This window comes from Haplochromis burtoni, unplaced genomic scaffold (genome assembly GCF_018398535.1).
Source record: "Haplochromis burtoni strain Fernald_Lab_line unplaced genomic scaffold, NCSU_Asbu1 Contig_517, whole genome shotgun sequence".
In the NCBI taxonomy this organism is placed as follows: domain Eukaryota; kingdom Metazoa; phylum Chordata; class Actinopteri; order Cichliformes; family Cichlidae; genus Haplochromis; species Haplochromis burtoni.
In genome coordinates, this window is record NW_024582878.1 from 59,357 (window position 1) to 70,596 (window position 11,240).

General features: G+C 39.3%; 1 protein-coding gene across 1 annotated transcript in view; it reads left to right on the top strand.

Moving 5' to 3' along the window:
- The window catches only part of LOC102289679 (alpha-aminoadipic semialdehyde synthase, mitochondrial), a gene marked incomplete at its 5' end in the record, with an annotated part of 60,696 nt that extends 51,036 nt beyond the window's left edge, over positions 1 to 9,660 (top strand). The window contains 10 exon segments of the mRNA XM_042214100.1: positions 1,258 to 1,387; positions 1,653 to 1,763; positions 2,189 to 2,297; positions 5,163 to 5,303; positions 5,399 to 5,566; positions 6,199 to 6,294; positions 6,770 to 6,885; positions 8,823 to 8,911; positions 8,996 to 9,172; positions 9,338 to 9,660. Coding sequence (XP_042070034.1) covers positions 1,258 to 1,387; positions 1,653 to 1,763; positions 2,189 to 2,297; positions 5,163 to 5,303; positions 5,399 to 5,566; positions 6,199 to 6,294; positions 6,770 to 6,885; positions 8,823 to 8,911; positions 8,996 to 9,172; positions 9,338 to 9,456 — 1,256 coding nt within the window.
- Between the last annotated feature and the right edge of the window lie 1,580 nt (positions 9,661 to 11,240).

Consider the following 11,240-nt stretch of genomic DNA (forward strand, 5'->3'; position numbering starts at 1 on the left):
ACTCACCATCGATAACTCCACAGTTCTCCCTTCTCCTCAGGTTAAGAGCCTTGGTGTCATCCTAGACAGTACACTTTCTTATAAATCACACATCAATAACCTCACCCGTTCTGCCTACTTCCATCTACGTAACATTAACAGATTGCTTCCTTCTCTTTCCACCCAGTCTACGTCCATTCTTGTACATAGTCTTGTTACCTCCCGTATTGACTACTGCAATTCTCTTCTGCATGGTCTCCCCCAAAAATCCCTCCATAAGCTTCAACTGGTTCAGAACTCTGCTGCTCGCATTATCACCAGAACCCCCTCCTACCAGCACATCACCCCTGTTCTTCAGGAACTTCACTGGCTCCCTGTGAAATTCCGGATAATTTTCAAACTTCTTCTGCTCACCTTCAAGGCCCTTCATAACCTCGCTCCTTCTTACCTTTCTGACCTGTTAACCACCACTTGTTCTGCCCGTTCACTTCGTTCTTCTTCTTCTGTCCAGCTTACTGTACCTTCCTTCCGCCTCACCACCATGGGAAGCAGAGCTTTCAGCTGCTCTGCTCCCAGGCTGTGGAACTCTCTGCCCCCTGAAATAAGAAATATTGGTTCTCTCCCCCAGTTTAAATCCCAACTCAAAACTCATCTGTTCAAATCTGCATATTCACTGTGAATCCACTGTTTGTTCATTTTATCTTGTGCTTTATTTTATTGTTCTTATTCTGCCATTGTTTTACTAAGTGTTTTATCCTATTGTAAAGTGTCCTTGGGTGACTTGAAAGGCGCTCATAAATAAAATTTATTATTATTATTATTATTTATCATAGATCATATTGTTTCATCTCTAGTAAAAGTGATAAAACACTTCTAACACTACCCTTAAAGTGTAAATCTTACCATTGGGGTTCTTGTCCAACTTAGGACTTTAGGTATCTTGGTGTTATTATTATAATAATGAGTGCCCTTGACTATATCTAGAAGATGGATATATTCTGGGTAGCTTGGGTAGCACAGTGCATCACGTTAACTGAGCTAACATATAAATGAAACCCTGAGCCACAATATTCATTGATAATTGCATTAAATTGGCCTAGATTACAAAGACACCACAAACTTCCAGCTGAGTCCAGCTGAGTGGCTTACATTAACAGTTATAAGCACACAGTAAAGAGTACATTACTTAAAGTCTTAAAAAAAACTGAAACTGAGAAAGTTGACAAAGATCAGAAAATTATGTGTAACAGTGGTTATTGTTTCTTTGTTTGCGTTTAGCATCGATGCTATTGAGCCAGGCAGAGGAGCTGGCAGCCAAATACCCCAACACCATCCCTGTCATGCTGGATGTCAGCAGCCAAGAGGGACACCTAGACTCTCTGGTCAGAGATCATGACTTGGTCATCAGGTATAGCAGCAGGACAGATATAACATTGGTGGCAATTATTAAGTAATGTGTAAAGTTGTAATGATTTCATTTATTCCAGATGAATACTTTACCACAATATGTATTACTACAAAACAAATTCTTTTTTATTTTTTTATCATTTCATCTCCAAAGTAATTTAATGGAGCCCAGTTATTTTTGGACTGTTTTACAATTTAACATTACATTATTAGATTAAAATATCAGTCTGCTTATACTTAAGTCAACCTCTTCATCTTCTCCTCAGCTTGCTGCCTTACTCGTTCCATTCGCTTATCGCCAAACACTGTATAAAGAGGAAGGTGAACATGGTGACAGCCAGCTACCTTAGTCCTGCCATGAAGGCGTTGCAGAGCAGGTAATGATCAAGTCCACAGAAGTCTGTTAGGAATTCAGGATTACTTTCAATAAATGTTTCTCTATTATTTTCCTATCTGTGCACATCATCCTCAGCAGTATTAATAAATTATTGCAAAACATATGCATAGGATTTGGGATGCACAAATGTATAGGCAAATGTTAGTTAGTTTCTTGTTATTGTGTCACATAATTATTGCACTGGCTAAATGTTTGAAGGTCATGAGATAAAAAGCTGTGACTTTAAAGTTTAAACTTTGAATTTTATAATGAAATTTTCTTATTTTTCTTTTGATAAGAAAGTGAAATGCATAGCAAAAATAGAATAAAATAAAACAGAAAAGATCCCCCCTAATATTATTAAGAAATATAGTCATGAAAAGTGAAAATGCATATTTACATGTTGAATGCATTTGTGTGTATTAGTGCAGAAGAAGCAGGGATCACGATCGTGAATGAGATGGGACTGGACCCAGGCATCGACCACATGTTGGCCATGGAGTGTATCAACAAAGCCAAAGCTGAAAGCTGCACTGTGAGTGAACATTGCAACACTGAGATAGAAAATCTGGCACCTGTATGTGTGCCATATAAACAGTGTTCAAACACACATGGACAGTCACACTATGGCTCAACATGAAAAGTTTTATGTTTAACACATGCTGAGTTTCACACAGGTTCCAGTTCAAGCAGACAGACACAGGCTAATGTGGAGTTTTTGAACTGGAATTTGTTTTTGTTTTTTTCTTAGAAACTAGTAATGTAAACAAACAAATTGAACCCAATATTGTTCTGACAGACTGAACACTTTAAAACTAGACATAACTCAAGATTAATGATTCATGCCAGCTTCTGTCATATCAAGTGGTTAACCTGATCAGACTTTGACAGATACGTAAATACAATTGTCACTAATTTTATTAAGAACAGCTGTAGACCTGCTTATTCATGCAATCATTCAGTCAGTCAGCATACAGTGGAAGCTGAATCCAATGGTTTTTCTGTAAGCACTGATTTGTCAGGTTTGTTTCCACGCATGATTTTCTTTAAGCATAAACTAACCAATTATGGATCACACAGTTTCACATTGCCTGCATGTTTGGGTGCTGCTGAATTCAGAGACCATAGGAAAAAAATATTCTCTAATTGAAAATTGTCTACCTACTATTACTCCTTTAGAGTGGACCTATTATACTCATTTTCAGTTTCATGTTTGTATTTGTGAACTATATTACAGTGTGTAGTTAATGTGTTGTCTTGTGTAGTTAGTGTGTAGTGTTGTGGATAGTTTTGTGTTGTGTGTCAGAACAATGAACCTGCTGTCTCCAGGTAGAAAAAGGAGTGATACACCTGCTGCTGTCAGACCTGCAGGTATCAGGCTGTGATGTTCTCCTTTATAGTGGACAGAAATATTTGGAGTGGCACAAATAATTTGTGTGGCATATTATTGAATGCAGAAGAGCTGATTGTTCTGTAAATAAATTCAGACACGTGAGGTTGTGCTGAAAAGGATGAGACCAAACAAGGCAAAATAAATAGTTTTTAAAGGTGTAATATAGAGGAAACATCAAAAGTAGTTTAAAATGGCCAATTATACCCTTGGACCCCAGAGGCTTAAACTTTTTTTTTAAGTAACGCAGTAGTTACTTTTCAAATAATTAATTACTTTTAGAATCTTGTAACTCAGTTACTTTTTTTGAAGAAGTAACTAGTAACTATGATTAATTACTTTTTCAAAGTAACTTGCCCAACACTGCTTTTGATTGGCAACTCCTATTACAAAAACGCACTGAAGAGCAGGTAGGTTGGGTTTCTTCGCTTACAGATAGCCATTTGCTTGAGATAGCTCTGTCAGAATATCCTCTCTCTTTAACATCACAAAGACCAAAAATGCAAAAAACTAGAAGCTGAATATTTGGATCAGATTAAAGCCTGAACTATTAGATCACAGGGATTACTTGGTACACTGATCAGGCATAACATTATTTCTTCTTCACTCGCTGTGTTTATTCACCACTTTGCCTTTAATCACTACTTATTATTAATCTCTTGCTCCTTTCCACAGCGTGTCTTTTGTCTTGTCTCACTCCCTTAAATCCCAACTGGTCATGGCAGATGGCTAGACCCTCCTTGAGCCTAGTTCTGCTGGAGGTTTCTTCCAGTTAATATAAAGTTTTTTCTTCCTACTGCTGCCAAGTACTTGCTAATAGGGTTTCATCTGATTGTTGGGGTTCTCTCTGCATAATTGTAGCTTCTTTACAATATAAAGCACCTTAAGGCAACTGTTATGATATATAAATAATATAATGTATTAAAAAATATGAATAAATAGGACTTGTTTGTCCAGCATATGCCACAGATTATTAAGCTTGATTAGGTTGAGAGTTAGGGTTAGGGTCAAACTCGTTCTTGTCCTCCTTAAACCAATCCTGCTCCAAAAAGGCTACAGCTATTAAGGAATATTGTTTTGGTTAGAGGGTGTACATGATCTGCAACTATGCTTAGGTAGGTGGTACGTTTCAAAGTAACATCCTCATGGATGGCAAGACCCATGGTTTCCCAGCAGAACATTGCCCAAAACATCTCACTGCTCCCATGTCTTGTCTTCTTCCCATATGCATCTTAGTGCCAGGTGTTGCCAAGGTAAACAATGTACCCGGCCAGCCACATAATGTAAAAGAAAATGCAATTCATCAGACAAGGCCACTGTCTTTCATTATTCAGTTTCACTATTGTCCAGTTCTGATGCTCGGGTGCCCATTGTTGGAAATAATGCATCTCCATATGCAACAAACTGTGATGTACTTTGTATTCTGACACCTTTCTAATCAGCAGTACGTTTTTCAGCAATTTGAGCTGAAGTAGCTCGTCTGTTGAATCAAACTAAATGGGCCAGCCTTCTCTCCTGATGTGTATCAGTGATCCTTGGCTGCCAGTGACCTGGTTGCTGGTTAACAACTATTCCTTGCTTGGACAATTTTGTTAGACATTTCTGTAAAAAATTACATTTGTTGGTATCATTATAAATACACTTTAGTGCATCCAGATAGTATTTACAGTGCTTTACGTATTTGATATTTTGTCATGTTACAGCCTTATTCAAAAAAATATTAAATTCACATTTTCCAACAGACATGAAGCTTAGCATTCAGACCAAAGAGTTAAATCTTTGTTTCATTAGGCCAGAACATTTTGCCTCTAATGGTCAGAGTCCTTCAGGTGCCTTTTGGCAAACTCAAGATGGGCCCTTGTGCATTTTACTGAGTAGTGGCTTCCGTTTGGTCACTCTAACATATACCAGCTACTAGATATTTTAAGTACTTTCTGCATATCAACAGTAGCTTTAGCTGCATTTTTGTGTAGCTGTCTGATCATTCTTTATGCATTGAATACATTTTAGGTGGAGTCCTACAGCTCATTCTGTGGTGGTCTTCCTGCTCCTGAGTGCTCAGACAATCCTCTTCGTTACAAGTTCAGCTGGAGCCCATATGGTGTCCTCCTCAACACTATCAGTCCCGCTATTTTTCTCAAAGACAACCAGGTATGGATGTCTCAAAAGACCATAAATTGTTAATATGTTTTTTTTTATTATTATTTACTTTCAGTAAAGATAAGATTTTTTTGTCTTTCTTTAAGGTGATAAATGTCCCACCTGGTGGCTCTCTGATGGATTCCACCACTCCAATGGATTTCTTTCCAGGTTTCAACCTTGAGGGATTTCCGAATCGTGACAGCACGAAATACGCTGAGCCATACGGCATCCAGACAGCACACACGCTCATCAGAGGAACTCTGCGTTTTAAGGTACAACACACATAGACAAACTGCACATACAAATACAACTGCTATACAGAATTTATTATGCTTAAGAAATAATTAAATTCAATATTAGATTATAATTATAATCTGTAATAATCTAATATTGAAATTATAATCATCTTTGATTATAAAATGCATAAATAGTCTCTGAAATGCATGGGTTTTGGACTGCCCATTTTGACACCTCAGTGTTAGCATTTTGGCACCTACCATGTTAGTTTTTGAAGACAGGAGTGACCATATTAAGACACGAGGATGGAGTTATCAGTTAACACTAACCAAACAAAGCCACATCAGTAATAAGTGCCCAGAACATTAAATCTCACTACAGATTTGGCAGTGGTACAAAATGAGCTTTAAACTTAATTTGTACTACAGAAGTACAAGTCCTACATTAATCGTCAGCGTGGCCAATCAGTGCACAGCAATGGTATCACTGTGATCTTGAGGTGCGCAAAATAGACATTTTTCTGTGTCCACGTAACTTTGCAAATATCCAGCACTCAGCAAAATATTTAAAACCTTTTCCTTCCGTGTAACATAATCCCCTGATTAAACCTGAAACCCAATTTATTTTAACATATTTTGGTCACCTCCGTTCTTGTCCTGTTACTCAGGGTTTCTCGAAGGCCATGAGTGGTTTCATTAAACTGGGTCTAATCAACAGCGATCCCAGTCCCATCCTGCAGCACACGTCATCACCAGTTTCATGGGTAAGAACCTCTTTTAGTGTTCAAAAGCATCCAAAGATGTGGGCGGAAAATAGTCAGTTAACAGTGCACCCTGCTTCTTTCTGTCATTCAGTTTAATGTAACAAGCTGCTTTGAAGCTCTTGACTGTGACAGTAGAGCCTATTACAGTTGCTGTTTATTAGCATCAAGGCTGCAGTGAGCTGGGGCACTCTGGCATTGATGAGAGTATACAGCAGACAATATTTGTCATCTGCTATCTGTTCGACAAGAAAAAGCAGCCTTAGTGCTCCGTGTTTGGGTTGTGTTTATCAGAAATCAAAAGCTGGTTGATGATGATTGATGTAACAAGGGTTTTCTCTGAAAACACTCAGAACTTTTTATCTGAAAAGACAATGCAAAGAGAACCAAATAAATAGCAGCCCACCTACAAAATGTAGCCCTGAAGTCTCATGATTCATTAATGCAATGCAGTGACTTGTTTCTCTTCTTTCTACAGAAAGAACTCCTCTGTCAGCAGATGGATTTATCTTCTTCTGTTTCCCAAAATGTCTTTGAACAAGCTGTATATGAACACACAGGGCAGGATGACTTCAGGATGGACACTCTGAGATGGTGAGAAGCCACCCTGAAGTAAAAAAAAAGAGCTTCTTTTAGTCAACTAAAGCTAAGCTGTCTCTCTCCTATTGTGTTTTCAAGATTTTAACAAATTTCCTTTTGGTACCATCTCTCTCATAGTGTCCATGGGTCCTTTAAAAAAAGTCTTCAGATATCTCAGAAACTAAATCACTTTTCACTTTCAAGCCTTTCTGATTAATAGACATGGGGGAAAGGGAACAGTAGAATAAAAATGTGAGGGATGTCAAGACTCTTGAACCTGAGAATGGCTGCCATGTATGTTAATATTTTTTTCAAACCAGGATTAGGCTCTATATACTACTGAGTCCAGTGGCCTTATAATCTAATTAAAAAGTCTAATGACAACAAGGATCTGTCCTGTGTTTGCAAAAACAGGCCTGTCCAGTAGGACACAATAAGAAAACTGCACTTGGGCCTGGCCTCTGTACACAACATTTCACGGATTAATTTATGGGTCAGTCAGTCATTTGGGGTTAAAATGAATAGTTTTGTAAATTTTGTTCATTTTGAGCCTCGTATCTAGTGTATGCACACTGGCAAATAACTAGCAGTTTCACAGGCAGATCTATCACTCACTCATTACATATGGTTTCAAAACACGAAGATGAGGGAGGCTTTAAAACAGTACTTCATAAACCAGTGAGTGATGTCACAGCGCCTTTTATTGTTTATACCAGCGGTCCTCAACCTTTTTTTGCGCCACAGTTTAATGCCAGACAATATTTTCATGGACCGGCCACTAAGGTGTCGCGATAAATACAACAAAATAAAATGATGCGACGAACTGTGGTACTTTGTAAATATAATAACTAGTTGTGTAACTTTATTAGCAGCGTCCTACTGAAATGCGCCAACAACACTGAGAGTCACATCCTCCTCTCTGCCCCTTAATGCTCTCTAGTTGCTATGGTAATGCGTAAATATTTATTTCAAAATAAGACCTATAACTACAACACGGGAAAAGACCCAGGGAAACAGAGTTAACAATAAAAATCCTGACAGCCATAAATTTCACACCCGAGCCTAAATTCTCACAGCCCAGTACCAAACAGTACACGGACCAGTACCGATCCGTGGCCTGGGGGTTGGGGACCACTGGTTTAAACCATTTATGGTTTACACTGAAGCTAAATGCAATGTTAAAACTCCCCTTATTCAATATATTTGGCCAGTCTGAAACCATGTGAAGGTAAAAGCTTGTATCATATTGTCAGTGTGTGAGAATTGGCACCTTTCAGAAGAGTCTCGTCCTTATCAAGTCAGAAAGTGATTATCAAAAGTATAAAGATGAAATGAAGCCTGAAATAATTTTAATTGTTTTGTCATTTGGTGGAATCCTGTACTACTTTAGCAGACATCCAAATATCTGGTATATTCTTTTGTGATTGATACTGCTCTTCTGAGTTTGCGTTGTCCCTATACACAGCGCCCCAAGAGCAAGGCTATGCATCTTCTACACACTTATTACTGCCTGCCTAACAAGTACACCTGAAGTGGTGTAGTATGCACAATCATCAGTTTAAATTAGCTTTTCCAAGGGTCTCTTCAGACCAAGGCTTCATGCAGTCATTGTTCTCACAGTTCTGGCAGTGAATGCAAGAGGGTCACACTGGCATTGAAATGTAAATTCCTCTGATGGTAAAGTGAACTGTTGGAAACATTCCATCTGTGTTGTTAAAGGGTAAAAAGCAAGGCGCTTGCAGCTCACATTGAAAGACTTGTTGTTCATTTATTCAATTCACCAGCAACCCAGCCACAAAAAGCAAATGCTCATCTCTTTAGATGTAGCCAAGGACACGTGGGCTGCCGCTGCAGTGTGTAGGGTTATTAGGGCAGAGTAATTATCTTTCGAGCCCTAAGTATTGTTTTGTAACGGTTATGTTATTTTAATAACCATTTTTTTATTTCTGCAGCTTAGGGATGCTTGGCGATGAGCTAGTGCCCCATGCAGAGAGCATTTTGGCTGCCCTTGCAAAACATTTGGAAACTAAACTTTCATTTGGTGAGCTCATTAATACCACATTAGAAGAACAGGAGTATTAAATGTGACCCAAGTGTAAAAAGAACTATTGCCTCTTGTCATCAGATAAGGGAGAAAGAGACATGATCATTCTGAGAAACGATGTGGGGGTTCGCTATCCAACTGGAGAACTAGAGACCAAACACATCAGCCTGGTGGTGTATGGCGACCCCACCGGCTTCTCAGCCATGGCCAAGACTGTTGGATACCCAGCAGCCATTGCTGCTCGGATGGTTCTTAACGGTTAGTGATTTCACTTTTCAAAAATGTTCATTTTCGTTGGTCTTTCACTTTACAGAGAGCATTCAAACTATGTTCAAACTAAATTTAGTCACCAACCTCATTCACTGAATATTAGATAAATACTTGAGAATATAATGTTACCGGCTCTCTATACTTACTTTGTAGGTGAAATCAATACAAAGGGTCTGGTGGTTCCAATGGTGAAAGAGATCTACGAACCAGTGCTGGCCCGGCTGAAAGAGGAAGGACTACACTTCATTTCCAAAAGCACCCTGCAGGAGTAGAGCTACAACATCAAGAAGAGCAAATGACTGTAAATTCTAATCTTGTCTACATTTCATGTCATTAATCGACCTTTAAACTCTTCAGACAGATTCTGGCTCACCTACCTGCTTTCATTCTGAGTTTATAATAATACTCTAACATGCCTACCCAGGAAGGTTGTTTGCTCCCTGATTTTTTGAATTCACAATAAAAAGTTATCTGAAGCATTGTAGATTGTTTTGTTTACCTTGTTGTACCTTCTTGTGTGGGCAATCTTTTTTCCATTGCCAAATAATGCTCCCAATACCATCTGATAAATCCAGCAATTTCTTTTATGTATGTGCATGTGTGTGGTTGTTACCTTGACAACTGTTCTTTCATTCCATTTCAGGCTTGGTGGAGGTGTTAAATTCAGTGCCAAGTGCCTTTATCCTGCATTCTTTCTAATGGCTGCCAGAGGGCAACTCCTCTTTTTGTGTGTGATTCTATTGAAGTCTAGAATTACCCTCCTGTGACCTCAGCGAACACTTTACTGACTGATAACAGTCGATAGTTATTGAAAGCAACATGAAGCAGATTTTGTCCCCCTATTAGAGTCAAAAGACTAGTGAGAACTTTATGTAGTGGTTAACACATTTAACTTACACGAGAAAGATCTCTGCTTGAAACTGGTAGTACACACAAATCCAGCTTCAAGGAGTCACAAGCTAGTGCTAACTGAAGTCACTACAGCACTTCATGTGATGCAGTTAAGTGACCAATTAAATAAAGATAGTGGAGGGCATTACACAGCAGTTGTTTTGTTTGCTCTCAATTTTGACAGCCTTAAAGATTAATGTCAGTTTTGTACATGCGCCAGATAGCTTTTCTTCAAATTCTTTAATTCTCACTCGCTTTTGCAACTTTGTACTTTTGTGTTACTCGCAGCAACAACTCCACCTCATTGTTAGCCCAAGTAAAAAACTCGGTGCTTTTCTTTGACATTTTGGCACGATGTTTCAAAGAGCTGTTAAGTAAATAAATGGCTGACAGAAATGAGGCAGGCCGAATCGTCTTGCGTTTCACGCATGCACAGTACTGGAACGTGAGCGTTTTCAGGCGTTTCAATGTGGACGCACAACTCTGTGAAAACGACTGAAAACGGTAGTGTGGACGTGGAGCGTTTTCAGACGACTGTGACTGTGGAGGCCAGGCCATCAGGCGCAGCACTCCATCACTCGCCTTCTTGGTCAAACAGCCCTTACACAGCCTGGAGGTGTGTTTGGGGTCACTTTGCTATTGGAAAATAAATGACGGTCCAACTAAACACAAACTGGATGGGATGGCATGTTGCTGTAGGATGCTGTGGTAGCCATGCTGGTTCAGTGTGCCTTCAGTTTTGAATAAATCCCCAACAGTGTCACCAGCAAAGCACCCCCCACACCAAAACACCTCCTCCGTTCTTCACTGTTTGAATCATGCATGTAGAGAATATCCACTCACCTTTTCTGTGTCGCACAAAGACACCGCTGGTGGAACCAAAGAGCTCAAATTTGGACTCATCAGACCAAAGCACAGATTTCCACTGGTCTAATGTCCATGCCTTGTGTTTCTTGGCGCCAACAAATCTCTTCTGCTTGTTGCTTTTCCTTGGTAGAGGTTTCATTTGACCATAAATGCCTGAATTGTATAATCGTCTCCTTTGAACAGTTGATGTAGAGATGTGTCTGCTGTGTGGCATTTATCTGGGCCAAGCTCCCAGGCCTCTGGTAGAGGACCCGAGCTTGAAGGATAAACCGCCCGCAGGGGCGTGCTGGGTGTTTAT